Source organism: Taudactylus pleione, unplaced genomic scaffold (genome assembly GCF_031769625.1).
Source record: "Taudactylus pleione unplaced genomic scaffold, aTauple2 ptg000096l, whole genome shotgun sequence".
NCBI classification, from domain to species: domain Eukaryota; kingdom Metazoa; phylum Chordata; class Amphibia; order Anura; family Myobatrachidae; genus Taudactylus; species Taudactylus pleione.
In genome coordinates, this window is record NW_028284498.1 from 463,030 (window position 1) to 478,449 (window position 15,420).

General features: G+C 44.1%; 1 protein-coding gene across 2 annotated transcripts in view; it reads right to left on the reverse strand.

Moving 5' to 3' along the window:
• Nucleotides 1-9,193: 9,193 nt before the first annotated feature.
• Nucleotides 9,194-15,420, reverse strand: part of PRORP (protein only RNase P catalytic subunit) — a 187,591-nt gene continuing 181,364 nt past the window's right edge. For both annotated transcript variants that reach the window (XM_088470307.1, XM_088470306.1), the window contains 3 exons: nucleotides 14,296-14,444; nucleotides 11,132-11,321; nucleotides 9,194-9,525 (listed from right to left, as the gene is read on the reverse strand). In XM_088470307.1, coding sequence (XP_088326433.1) covers nucleotides 9,394-9,525; nucleotides 11,132-11,321; nucleotides 14,296-14,444 — 471 coding nt within the window. In that variant the 3' untranslated portion in view covers nucleotides 9,194-9,393. The remainder of the gene's footprint in view (nucleotides 9,526-11,131; nucleotides 11,322-14,295; nucleotides 14,445-15,420) is intronic.

The following is a 15,420-nucleotide window of genomic DNA, read 5'->3' on the forward strand; positions in this document are numbered from 1 at the left end:
GAAGCCCCGCCCCAGGATCTGATTAGCCCACGGGCCAGTCAGTCACAAAACACGGATGACTATCGGTTGGTGAAACCATCGATGGTCATCCATTGAATAGTTTGTAGCCATCGATGGCTACTTGCTATTTTGCCATCGATGGTATCACCACCAATGGCCATCCCTAAGCAGTGTTGCAGGCTAGATATGAATGGAGGATGCAGAGGTTGCAAGTGTTTGCAGCCCAGCCACTCCTCCTCACATCAAGTGTCTCCATGCCTGCCCTCCGGCCTGCAGCCTGCGTAGTACACTGTATGTGTAGTACACTAAGCCAGCGCAGACTGCCTGACAATATAGAGCGGCTGCAGCGCTGTCAATCCTATTGGTGGCGGAGGGCCCAGGATACTGGTGAGAGGGGGATTAGGAATGGCCGTTTATGGTTACCATAGATGAGCCCATCGGTGATTACCATCGATGGCATAAAAACCATCTATGTTGAACCATTGAAGGTTTGCCCCCCCTCGATGGCCACCGCTGCTGGGGATACAGCGAACTAATAAAAATTGGAGGCAGGGCTAAGCTCTGTCCAGTTAATGGGGAAAAAAAGCATTGGCTCCCACACATCCATCGGTCGCGGAGAACCATTTGTTCTCTGCCATCAATTGCAGAACTAGTTAACATGTTTTGAAAACATCAATGGTTGATGACCATCCAGGGGCGTCTTAAGAGAGGAAGGGGCCCATGTGCACTCCCCGTGCGGGTCCCCCTCCTCTCTTCCCTGTGGCCGGCTGCCGACTGATGCGGCTGGCGAGCCACCAGAGCATTAGTAGACTCCGGGCACTAGTGTGTGCCCGGAGTCTACTGCGCATGCACAGAACGCCGGGAAAATGGCCACGGCGGCCATTTTCCAGCATTCTGTGCATGTACAGTAAACTCTGGGCACACTCTAGTGCCCGGAGTCTACTAATGCTCCGATGGCTACAGATCCACATGCTCAATAGCGCCAGTTAACATCACAGCAGCAACAGGACACATGGACCCGTGGTAAGAGCTCTACCAGGGGGGATCCAGACCTGCTGCTCCTACCGCCGGCGCCATTGGGACTTCACATGTTAGAAGTCTGAAGACACTGATCTCTTCATACCAACTGCATTTAAAAGAATACATGCAAGGCGGCGAACACATCTAGCCGAGCCGGAATCTGCTACCTGCAAGCTAAGCTGACAAGGACAAGGTAGGAGGTGCACGCACCCCTTAGCTATAGATTTCACCTTCTATTTTTATTTATATACATTTTTTATTACACCACCACTGTGCATTCAAACAAGCAATCCAGCTTTGCCATCTGACAACTTAATTTCAGTACAAAACCGGACTTATTCCAAGAAATTTTCAACTATTGCAAACAGCATTTGGAGCACTGACACTGACCAAGGGAGCAACAGAAGTGGATTTACTCCCCCTATACCAGTGCCTAAATCTCTTATCATAATTTTTATAAGGACATTTTATCTAGAGAACTGTACATGAGTCACGGAATCTTATTGTTCAAAAGCAGCTATTCTGCCACACGCTGTTCAGAAGTTTCACACATCGTGACTCAATGAACATTTCACGTTTTTGCTGATTATTATTCTTTTAATTTTTTTATATGTTTATATGTTGTCCTACTTGTCATATTGTATATTGTTTTATTAAATATTTACCTTTTACTCATATATATGCCATACCCATTTATCCATTTTATACCTGCATCTTTAGTAGCACACATAGGGCCTGATTCAGAGCCGGACGCTCTGACAAAAGCGCTCGCTCTGAATCAGGGCCCTCCTACCTAAAATTGGAGCGGCCTCCTGGCCGCTCGCATAGCTGTGGGTGACCACCCACAGCTTATGCGAGCGGCCAAAAAGATAATCGCGATGGTCCTGCGGTAGGGTCTCGCTGCCGCAAGCCCAGGAGTGCTTTTGGCTCTATCAGAGCCAAAAGCACTCCCACTGACATCACTAGTGATGTCAGTGGGGCCGGCCCCAGATGGTAGGCGTTCCCATGGGAACGCCTCCGTCTGGGCAGCAACGCCCCCGGTATGCCTACCAAAGGGGGCGTGCTGTCAATCAACATCGACAGCACGCCCACTTTGGTGCGAGACCCATAGCGCCCCCTTTGGTGCGAGACTATTCGGGTCTCGCGCATGACGGAGCTCCCTCCGTCGTGCACATGCGCACTAAGGCACCATCGACCCGTTTGCGAGCGCTCAGCACTCGCGAGCGGGTCAGAATCAGGCCCATAGTACATTCATTTATCAAACAGACTCAAGGTTCAAGTATATGGAGGTTATTTAGGTGCACCCTATAAGAGCATACCTACATATCTGCATTCACTACTACCTTTCTGTCATAGAGCCATAAGCTGGGTACACATTTAACAATGTGTACCCAGCGGACTTGTCATGCGACGGGACCCGGCGGAGGTCCTGGCGGCAAGTGCATACACACTTGCCGATGTCGAGATCGACATGGCCCTCGTTGGCGATGTTGCCCATCGGACCTACATGCAGGTCTGACGGGCGACATTGAGTGTACACGCTAGACGATGTTGCCAGATCGGATGACATATCGTCTAGTGTGTACCGGCCATTAGGCAAGAGTACCTAACTGGCTCCTAAGTCACTCCTCTCAGCCCGGTTGACAATACCTTATCTTTGATGGCCCATTTCATGTAATGACTTTGGGGGTCATTCAGACCCGCTCGCGAGCAAATGACGCTCGCAAGCGGGTCGATGTTTGCCGAATGCGCATGCGCGCGACGGAGGGAGCTCCGTCGTGCGCATGCGCGAGACGCGGCGAGCGACGCGAAATACGTCACTCGGGGTCTCGCACCAAAGGGGGCGTGCTGTCGAAGGTGAGTGACAGCACGCCCCCTTAGGTGGGCGTGCCGGGGCCGTGGCTGCCAGACGGAGGTGTTCCCATGGGAACGCCTACCGTCTGAAGCCGGCCCCACTGACATCAGTAGTGATGTCAGTGGGAGTGATTTTGGCTTTGATAGAGCCAAAATCACTCCTGGGCTTGCGGCAGCGAGACCCTACCGCAGGGTCTCGTCGCAAGCCCGATGGTCGCGATGGTCAAAGACCATCGCAACCATCTTTTTGGCCGCTCGCATAAGCTGTGGGTGGTCACCCACAGCTATGCGAGCGGCCAGGAGGCCACTCCATTTTCAGGTAGGAGGGCACTGATTCAGAGCGAGCGCTCTGGTCAGAGCGTTCAGCTCTGAATCAGGCCCTCTGATCCCAGTTGAGGACTCCTGCCTAAGGCTCCATGATTGTAGTTAGTCTTCAACTAATGATGGTACTGGATGTGTGCGCTTTTTAAACGGATTGTCCAAAAGTTGGGCCACCACTAAGGATGTCTGAGGAATCTATGCATTTGTATTATGTAACAGTAAAACTGAGAATGAGTATATTGTTAGGAAATTTAATTTTCAGTTTATTTTATGATCGTAGATGTATGAATAATTAATTCATATTCTTGCACTGTATACTGAATTTTATTTGAAGTAGCGGTGTTTCTTTATGTATAGATAACTGTACAGTTCCAGAATTTCTTGTTCTGTTCAGGAGTTGATTATTGATATGGTCTTAGTTTGTGCCTTAAATTATATATTCTTTCTGTATTTCTTACCTACATGTTGCAATTTAGATATTTTGTAAAAGATAAATTAGTTATCCAGAGAACTAGGGCAATCATATATAAGGCACTACACTATGCTGAACGTTAACTGACATAATTTAAAATCAATTGTCCATGGTGGCACAGTAAATAGACAAAAACTTGCAGATTCCTTTCTTGTTGAAAGGTTGAAATGGGAGTGCTAGTACGGGATAAGATAAACGGTCTGCTCATTGGTCCAGTAAATGCTAGTCCTGATTGGGTCTCTCAGTGCTGTCCACTCCCCTTCCCAGATGGGCCAAGCTCACCACATCACCCACTAAGGTAGACCAGTTATTCAAATGCTATTCTGAATGCGTGACAGGGTTGAAAACCAGTTTTGGCTTGTCGAAGCTGGATAATTGGCTGAGACAAGATCAGTTTAAAATTGGATCGAAGCGACGCCATCTTGCAACTGGCCGCAAGACGCCATCTTGGAAATGAGATCGCAAGACGCCATTTTGCGAATGGCCGCCTAAGCGCCATTTTAGATAAACTCACACTTTAGTACATGTGGCGATATTACTATTAGCATCATGCGATTGCATCTTTCACCATTTCTCATGCACACATTAATACGCACAATTGCGCTGTTAACTAGTCGCATATTAGTGAATGCATAAGATCCTGTATGAAAATGCTGAATATTAGCTTCATACACACGCATCTGCCCCAAGTTAACTAGCGTCTTTACATCAAACCCCACATACTCACACATTACATATTCACATACAAGGTTCCATAAGCTTTAAGGTATAAGATTCGAGTATGCACATTTATTATCATTGCTAGGAAATAAAGATTATTTTGTAACTAAGGTTTTATATGTGATAAGTAAGCCATGTTTGGTATTGTACTGATGCGTACTCTCTCAACAGTATTCCGGTAATATCGATGGAGAGATCGCAACATGCATTCTCAACTTATGGACCGCAGAGACTTCAAGCAACAAAATGTACATTATATGAACAACTGTTAGGATTTGCATTAAGCGGGAAACCAGAGACCACCAGTTGTTAGAGGCTGGACTGTGTCTATATGAACCAACCTGTTAAATTCCTTGCAACATATGCCCTCTCCTTTAGGACCAATGGTATTAGCAACAAACTTCTCTATTGTGTTGTTTATTCCTGGGGGGTATAAATGTGTGCCCTGACCCTGGGTTCCTAGTCTTCGTGCTGAATGCTGATTGACGGGGGTTTCTTGCTGATGCCTACATCTGGACCAGAGAGCGCTGCTTATGTATAACTGTACTTGGGTCTGTATAATTTCTTTGCGCTAAGATTATATGAGGATCATAGCGTGTAACTGCTGTACTTTTACTTGAATAATACTTTGTGCTTTGGGACCACAGGTTCTAGGTCTGGAGTCTTTATTTACTATATGATTGCGTACGCAAAAGAGAGTCATCCTTAGAGGTTTATAGGAAGGATATTAGAAGGTATAGGCAGGGGTATTTATAAGGTTCAAAGGCAGTATCGTTAGTCTCTTGAAGCTATGAGTTTTAGTCCAAACAGGACACTAACTTTATGCAGTTTGTATGTTCTCCAGTGTTCCTGTGTTAGAGCGTTTAGGCAATAAACTCCAGTGTAAACTATAAACAATTCTGTGTAGCCAACCTGGTTGCTGATTAAGAACATTCTCTTTCCGGCCATACAGTTTAAACAAAGAGTATAAATGTGTGTAGTAACAAGTTAAACCAGGAATAGCTAATATTTATTTGTAGAAGTTTGTCAGCTGCCCCTAGTCACCATTGATAGTCCATTGGTTTAAAGAGGTCACTGGAAATTGAATTATTTTAATGTTCACCACTGTGTACCTGGACTGTTTTCTTTAACACAATGGGGGGAATTCAATTGAATTGCCCCCAATGGGTCAAATGTAATAGGGTGAGAGTTTAGAAAATGTGAGAGTTTTCTCACACTTTTTAAACTCGGCCAATGTAATAGAGTCCAAGAACAGAGCAAACTCGCATGTTTTTAGACTCAAAAAAACTCTCACAATTTAAAATCTCATCCAGATGTTTTCCCATTTTGAAGGTAAAACTCGACCAATGTGACAGGTGACTGCTAAACTCTCACATTTTCAAAACTCTCACCCTATTAAATTTGGCCCAATGTATCCTATTCTATTTACTGAAGGCAATTCTCACTTTTCTGTATAAGTTCGTATTCATCAAAGGCAAGTTATTTAAAATAAACGTCGGAATCCATTTCCTAGTCAATGTTATGTGATCAATGACCACATTCCAGACATGCGAAGTCTGGTGGTAAAATGATTTTCCAGAGAGAGAATTGGCTGATTCACCACATACAGACTTATCCACAACCAGAGGCGGGCTGGGACAAGGGGGCAGGGTGTCATCTGCCCCCCCGGGCTGGTATACTTTTAGGCATTTGGGGCAGTGACCAGGAGGCAGTCAGAAGATGCTCTCTGGCCACAATCGGAGTGGCCAGCCAGCAATTCTGCCTTCCTCCTGGCCGATAGCTATGTCCGCTCAATAATCCATTTCTCTGCTGGCCTGGGTGCTAGCAGTATCCGGAGTCATGCTACGGCTGCACTGCCGGGTGCTATCAGTGTTAATTGGTTCATATTGCTGGCCATCCACCAATCTCAGTCATAGGAGTATCTAAACACTTATAGGTGGATGGCTGTTATCCGCCTATCAGGTTAAACTGCAGTGTAAGTGCGCTTGCAGGGAGCCGCTGCCAGAGATGGATGGACTGGGGTGAAGCAGCACTGGAAGAAGGTGAGTAGATAAATTGGGCCACCCCATAGATCTAAGGTCTCATTTAAAATGGCTCTTTTATTACAGGGGCATTATCGTGGGTCAGTTCTGGGACATTACTTGGAGTATGAAGTTTGCTGAGAACAGCTGACCTTTGGATATTTGTTACTCTAATGATCGTGAAATAAGTATATTTTAAAATTGGACTAGAGCTCATCCTGTTGACAACTTTGGGCAAAAGCTGGAGATTAATATCTAAAGTCTGAATTGGAAGAGCAGCATTGGTTGCAGCAAGTAGGCAGGGTGGCAGGGGTCAGGGAGGGGAAGATTGAAGTGACAGATCCCTGACTGACACAGTGGTCGGGGCATGAGGGAGCTTGGTGCCCAGCCAGCCTTGCTGCATTATACCCGCACACACACCATGGCGTCATTGTCCAGTGCAGAGATGGCATTTGCCCTCAAACTAAACAGGTAAGTACATACATGTTCTGCCGCTATCCCCTCAGTGCCCATCATTTATTGCGTTTAAGGGTATTTGCAGGTCACTGCCAGGTTTATTGCACACGCTCATGCTCATCTTTTCATCTAGTACACTTGGTTCAAGCCAATTTTGCTGTGCACAGGTAGAAAAGCCAGGGCCACTCGCATACATTTGCCCCCAGGCTAAAAGTTGCCAGCTAGCCCCTGTCCACAACATAATATATCCTGGTCATAACCCCTAATTAACACATATCCCATCCATATTTGACCATTTGTTAAGCTTAGCAGTCATTCTATGGTGGTGGGGAGGCTTCTGTTCTGCGATTTTCTTATTAGTTTAACCACCATATATAGCAGCTATTCAGTTAACTGCAGAGATTTATGTTCTTCTCTTACAATAAGCAGATAAATAAATTGAGTTTAATTCGTAATCAAGTGCCTCCTTCGCTGTACTAGAATAATGTGTACTGCCCTTAGGCCCTGATTCAGAGCCGCTCGTAAGCGGCCGCTCATTCGTTCTGACCGATGTTCGCACATCTGCGCATGCGTACGGATTTTAATACGCATGCGCGAACCAGTCAGTGCGGCCGAAAATCGTTTGTTCGCTATATAGCGAATGCCTGCTATTTTGAGTGACAGAAGGAGGCGTATGTGGGTGGTAACAGGGGAAGGTGCTTGAAAACGGGGGTGTGGAATTCGAATGCAGGCGTTTTAAGTGAGTGCATAATTAATACAGCAGCGTCATTGACCACGTCACTTGTTTTTTTTTTACTCAGAACTGCTCGCAAAATAGCGGTTGAAAAAACCAGCCACAAGAATAGCGAGCAGTTCATACGCTGTTCGATGTACTCGATTAATCTAATAAATAGTGGATATGACGTATGGTGCGAGCGGCAAGGGGGCGTATTTTTCAAAATTACAGACTTAGAGGCGTGAACAGACCGCAATTAGCGAACGGTTCATTTGAATAGCCACCCCTTGTTTTAGAACGAACGACCGCAAATAGCGAGCGGCTCTGAATGAGGGCCTTAGTATCCTTCTTTTGTATGGAATACACAAGAATGCATGAGGGTCGAAATGTTCTTTACTTTGTTCTGAATAATTACAGGATGTTCTTCAATTGTAGAAGGAATGAGCCAAGCACATTTCACAGGAAAGAATAATGTTTTAAAGGCAACGGCTGTAGCATTCTGTTGCAATACAATCATTTTGATTTAAATCTCTCGCTGTGTTGGTGTAACGGCATTCCAAAGAACTGGATTGTGGAGATTGCTGTGTTAGCGATCATAACACTCAACGAGCAGCAGGGCGTAAGCAACCTTGTCCTGCATTGTTTCGTACTGTATTGGTGCATACACACTGTCAGATGAACGATTGAACAATTTCTGACTGTATTAAAATGAATGGAATCGTCCAAATCTGACTGCAAACACATCAGATGTCAGATATCGTTATCTGGCAAGTGGGAACGCGCATCGTTCATCTGACAAACATGTCAGATATGTCATATTTTCCTTCAGATATGAATGATTGAACGATTTTTTAAATAGTTATTGTACAGATCTGAAGGAAAATCTGACCGTATGTATGCACCATATGTCATGGTTTTCTTGTTTGCGTACTTTATAAGGCACTGCGGAACCCTTGTGGAGCCATATAAAGGATAATAATAATAAAAATAATAATGTGTGATAAATGTATAATAAAAATTAAACAGACAAAATATATTATTCGATCACCACTCTGGAGAGGGGTATCTATCTTTACTTAAAGCCATATATATTTCTATACTAAACATACTGGAGCTGATTCGCGGCTGCATCTGTTTCAGAATCAGACCCCAAGTGTAATATTGGAATGTAATTATATGCAACTAATTTTAAATATATATTTGATTTTTTTAAATACTAATTTAAGGAAAGTGGTTTTTTTTTAGTGTGCAGCCAAATCATTCTGTTGCTTTAAAGGAAAAGTTTACATTTGTTTTTGTTAGTAACCTAGACTTCATAGGTCCAGATAATCGTTTATTAAAATTGAGCTCCCTACTTCTTTCATTTCTTTTTCCATGTTCATAAACGCTCTCTAACAGAGTGTATCTAACATAAGCTGTAGGTATATACTGTAGGGATAACATGCAGCCTCGTGCGTGTATATCGCCCTCTCTAGCTGCTGTTTCCACAGATATTGAATTTCTCATGATTATTCCGAACACAACTAAGCAGCCACCATGCCAATATGAAATGTAACAACAGCTATGTGTTTGTGAGATAGCAAAATATCAGTATTCATGCACAATTCTAGCCACTTAGTTCTTCAAGTTGCTGACAAATTTAATGGTCTTGTTTTCATGAAAAATACACTTGGGTTTACAAAATATGAACATTTTCATTAGGAGAAAAAGAAAATGATAATCAAATAAACCCTAAAATATATTGCAGTATGTACACAATAAGGTGTAGTAATTCCAGAATGCGTCAAGCGAGTACATAATCGGACAGTGTACTCCTAGTGTGTCTTCTTTAGACATAACCAAGTGTTGGGCACTTCATAAGTAGCTCTCTTCACCCCGGCCTCATCATATGGAATGTGCCAGGAGTCATCTGTGGTCTGCACGACTGTGTCATAGCACTGGACTGGCTGTAGGGGAAGAGAAAAAGAAATGGCTGTAAAAGTTTTAAAGTATATCGTTATATATGGGAAACGAACATTAAAGCTAAATAATAAAATAAAAATAATAATTGAGTCTACAAAAGAGATAAAGGTGTGTACGGTATTGCATAGCCATAGGAAAGCGCCTGTGCAGTACCGTACAACTATATGCTAATCCCTGCAGGTGGTGTCTGAGGGAAAAAGTCGCCTCCTGCCGGCATCGCAGATCGAGTGCTACGTCCGAAGATGCACCATGGATTCAACAACCGTCGAAATGTTTCCGACATCAACCATCTGAGCAAGCTGAAGCTTACTCAGACTGGCCGCCTCCTGTCCTCTTGTGAGGCCAGGAAATTGTCCTCCGACACAGACCCTGACCTCTGCACCTCCCTTGTTTCTGGAAATGCAGGCCAGCACCACCCCCAATCATCCTGCAGCTTGGGGGCACTACGTGCTAACACGCAGGACTTTTTCTGCACTATCGGGTTTACGTACATATTTGAATCAGTTCCTGAGTGTGGCCAAATGAAGAGGATTGGATGAACTCTTGTTCATGTTCACATATTTTATGATTGGCTGCCACCAGCGCTGGTTTTGCCTATCACATTGACCAAAAATAATTGTATTTTGTACTAGGCCACCAACCCGTGGCACCCAGTTTGGAAACCACTGCTGTAGCTACTGCTCCAACACCACAATGAGGGAAGTCTTGGCTTTTATCAAGAGCACTTAAAATAATTTGTCATGTAGTCTACCCTAAATAATAAAAAAAAGAAAAGAAAAAGCCTCTTCCTAAAAAAAACAGTAGTGAAGGAACGCCATAGTGCCACGTTATTTTAAGAAAATAAAGCTCCACATTCAGTCTCCCGTCAAGAAGGCATGACATTCATAAAAACTGATTCTCAAGGAATTGTACTAAATAATAATAATAATAATAATAATAATAATAATAATAAAAATAAAATCTGTAAGTAACAGTGTTTCATTCCCTCATGCCAACAAAGGAGACACTTGTACTGTCTGATTATTGATGGTCCAGTCACTGTCATAGACCTTAAGGAACAGAAGCAGCACGTGGCGAAGAGAGTCTCCTGTGCGCCTTCCTGCAATCACTTATTAAGACTGAGGGTGACTGGCATGCAGTATACTTCCTTTCCCTCTTCTTCACTCAAACTGTCAGTAACCAGGCTTACGAGTCGCCCACCCTCTTTCCTGGCCAGTGAATGGAGCATTGGGTTTTACCTGACACAAGTGTCTCGAACAGTCCTATAACCAATCAGATGTTAGCTTTCAGTCTTAAAACTGTACTGCAAATTGCAGAATCTAGTTACCTGCTATGGGATACAGCAGTGTTTGCCGGTATACCAGTGCGGTAGTTACCCCAGTTTATTTTTCTATGCTTTTTGTCATGTTTACCTATCATTTCTTATCCTTATAACATCCATGCATATGTATGAATACACTTACTTTGAGGATTTGGTACTAAACTGATGAACAGGCTTCTTCTTACACCAGTGTAGTACACGCCAGTGATACAACTGAATAATTTGTAAAGAATGATTAATTGCTTTACAGTCTAGTATGTTCATCTTACCCACAGATAAACGTCCTGTGCGGAAGACGGAAGCACCAGCTGGTGTCCACGCTGCCATTTGAAGAAGAGATTCTGCAATTCAGGATCAGGCAGACAGGCTTTGTGGTCCCTTAGTAGGTCTCTGGTCAGAAAGCAGCAGTGACTTCCAGAGCTTAGGCAGGCATAAAGCAGGAAAGGGTCATCCAATGATCTGTGCAATTCAGGTGTGACACAAACACATGTTTAAACCAAATGAAATTTGTTTGGCACACATTAATACCTAACAAATCAGTGCCTGGTGGATTGCTCAACAGTACAAAGGTCGACATTCAGAAGGTAGACACCAGAAGGTTAACACATTCTGAATGTTGACAGTCAAATGGTCGACATGGTCATTAGGTTGACCATCAGTCTGTAGACATGTATTTAGGTCGACAGTGCTCATCGTAGACATATGGTTTTTTTTCATGATTTTTAGGGTTAGGTTTAGTGTTAGATGTAAACAAAACGTGCCAACCTAAATACATGTCTATAAATTCTTTCTAAAGCTGGCCACACACATAGCGATATTTTACCTGATCTGGCCGATTCCGACACATTGGAACGACAGATCGTGTAAAATATGGCCAAATCCTGAGTAAATCGTGAGTTCCCACTCACGATCACGATGCGAGTCCCCGCTGGTCGCACATCACATCGTCAGATCTGCCGTGCAGTAGGGCAGATCTGACAATCTAGGACACGATGCACTGTGAAAGTCTGGATGCAGGAGAGATCGTATGAAGATTGGATGCCAAATTGTGTGGAGATCGTGTGCAGAGCTGCCGGGGAGAGTTTCAAGGGAAATCGTACACAAATCGTACACATCTACTGCCAGGAGACAGGTAGGAATAGGTAAAGTTAGTGAGTATAGTGTACCTGCATCTCGGAACATCGAGCTGAAGTCACCATCCTCCACGGCAACACTCCACCTACACTTCCCGCCATCCGGGTCCCAGCACCTTGCTCAAAAGGCTATAATCATATTGTCTTATTTTTATTATTTTGCTACAAGTTTTTTTTGTGTTTTCAGCATTGCACACACACATTACAAGCGCTCCTAACACACCTATCGCTATCCCTCTTCTAAACGCAGCAGCTAATTTACTTAGCGCGGAGCACATACCCCTTTACATGTTTACAGGTGTTGGGTATGGGATCCTGATGGTCAGAATACCAACAGCGGTATCCCAACAGTCAGAATCCCCACAGATTTTTGTAAGCATTATAATCCTTACCCTACCACTCCTGTCCCGCAGCCTAACCCTAACCCTCTTCCTAGTGCTTAACCCTATATCTCCTGACCCCAATACCTACCTCCGCAATCTGTCGGGATTCTGTCAGTCGGGATGCCAATGTGGGTATTGTGACCATCGGCATCCTAACTGCGGGGATGCTGACTACATCCCGTCTACAGAATGATGGACGACCTAATGACCATGTCAACCTATTGGCTGTCAAAATACAGACCCAGTCGACCTTTTGGTGTTGACCCAACCTTTTTACTGTCGATTTTTCATACCACATCCAACAAATCTCGTACATTAGTGACCTACATAGCAAGCTTTAAAAGATAAAAAACAAAAATCATAAAATGGTCCCGATTCTGAGTTGGACACAGAAGTGGCTGCATCTTTTGCCTCAGCCGTGTCTTTTGCTAATTTCCTGACGAACGCCCACTTGCAGCGTCTTGTGGCTGTGGAAACCTGTCTCGGTGCACCATCGGACACACCATCGAAACCTAAAACAGCCCTATGGCAGCTACAGTTTTTCCACATGAACATGGCCTCCTATATGAGACGCTGTCAGCGACACGCCCGTATCTGCCTGGATACCCGCCTTTTACCTCCTGGGAATGCCCACGAATACCCACACTCCATGGGCCCAAATTCACTCTACTTCTCAGTGTGGTAACTTAAAACATTTGCCAACTGCATAAATATCGGCATAGCCTGTGACTCAGAATCAGAGCCAATGTGCCTCATACCCTTGGTGAAAGTACACAGTATCTGCTAGGAAAGGGGGATATTTCTATACTTCACTCAGTGGCACTGCAAAACCAGAGTGTGTTACAGGCCCTTCAGTTTCCTAGGTAATAGGTTCTGAACAAAGCGGTGGCAGATACTCACTGAGACATGATCAGTGATGACACAGCAAGCATATGTGAAATGCTATGCTTTGAGATTTGAGCTTTTTGTCCTACATCAGCACAACTTATTATCCACTGTCTAAAGCTTCATCTATGAAAAATTAAATTGTAAATTTAGTTCTCCCTTTAAAATGCCCAAGCAGTTTAATTTATCCCATACCAATTGACTACTTGCATGCAATGGTCACCGATTTTCAGAGCGTCGACGTGGGACACTGGAGAGGTAAGTATTAAAAATATGGGTGCAGGGTGTGCGGGGCACACGAGCCCCTGGGTCAAGAGGGACCCATACCACACACCCTGCACCCCTATTTTTAATACTTAATACCAGTGTCCCACGTAGATGCTAAGTATTAAAAATATGGGTGCAGGGTGTGTGGTATGGGTCCCTCTTGACCCAGGGGCTTGTGTGCCCCGCACATCCTGCACCCTGTGTTGTACAGATAACAGAAGGTTCTATCGGCCATGGCAACCACGAGTTTAGCAAAAATATGAATTGGATGCTTTGGGAAACTCCTTATTATCTACAAAGTTATCTGTAGAACAGTCTTCAAAATGTCATGTAATGTCCTTGCTCACTGTTTCAAAAACAATAATTATTGAACAATTAAACCGTCAGCAATGGAATTATGTGTAACATAACCAAACGGCCAACAGTGCGCTAGCATGTATTGAATACTTTCCAGTGGGTACAAAATTAAAAGGAAGACACATTTATGTTAAATGAAGGAACCAGAAGATACATTTTAAATACAGTTCAGAACGGAAGAGGCGCATCAGAAAAATCATAGATACTACCTAGCAAAAATATAAAAACAAATGTGGCACCAACTGTACACTTTTAAGCACTCTGCCTACTTGGCGTTTGTGCAATTATAAAGAAAAGCACAATATTAAGTAAATGATCTCTTGTGAATGAAAAGGAGTTCACAAGCCAATTATGCACCAAATTGTCTAAGAAATGGGGACATATTTGTAGCAAATAAATTGTACTCACACATTATCAAGGAAAAAGCAATCGGCACATTTCTGCAAGTGTTTTATGTCCTCTTTTAACCATTGCTTGGTATTGATTAACATGTGTTTTCTACCCAGTACGAGGACACGGTTTCCTTTTGCAGCTAGGGAAGAGACCACATCCAGAAGCTGTAGGAGGACAGACAAAAATAATAGGAAACGGGTAATTATACAAAGTGTTGGAGAAAATTAACAAGAGCAAAAGGTTAATATTTATGGTCAAAGGGGAAATTCACAATGAAATCAAAGATATTAAGGAGAAAAGGCAGGATACTGGAGCACACTTTAAACCAGTAATAAGCCACTAACCCTTTTATTAGACTAGGTGGAGTGATTATATAGAGAAAAACTGCACTTTGGAAACTTTTGATCCATTCTTGAACTAGCTGATCGGTGTTTCCGGTTTTAGCACATTTTTATATTCAAATCTTTTAATTTGATGAATGGCAGATAAAATAATGAATACGGGTTGATAAGATTCTTACAGCCTGGTTAATCCTATTGTTACTTTGCAAGCTGAACGGGGACGTTGTGATCACCTTTTGTACAGATGTGTCCTTGCTCATCTAGCCTCAATAAGCCAAGCAACGCACTATGCCTGGCAAGGGTGAGCCGTCAGGGCCCATACAACTCTGCTAGCATCGGGTGTCTTATTTTGCGGGAATGGTATCTAGCAGAACTTGGTGTAGAAAAAAGTTGTGGCCGCTGCATTGTAGCACTTTACTTGCTGGTTGAGAGACTAAGGCCCTCATTCAGAGGCGGTCGGATGATGCAAGCGGTCGCTCAGAAACTGGGCGGCCGCTTGCATCCTGACCGGCCGCCTCTGATTCGGTCGTTAGGCAGTGGGTTTACACCCACAGCTCTAACGACCGCTAGGGTGATGGTCGCGATCGTCATAGACCATCGCGACCATCGGGGCTTACGACGAGACCCTAGGGTAGGGTCTCACTTGTCGTAAGCCCCGGAGAGCTTCTGGCTCTGTCAGAGCCGGAAGCTCTCCACTGACATCACTAGTGATGTCAGTGGGGCCTCCCCCAAACAGCAGGCGTTCCCATGGGAACGCCTCCGTTTGGGCTGCCACCCCCCCGGCCCGCCTTCCAAACGG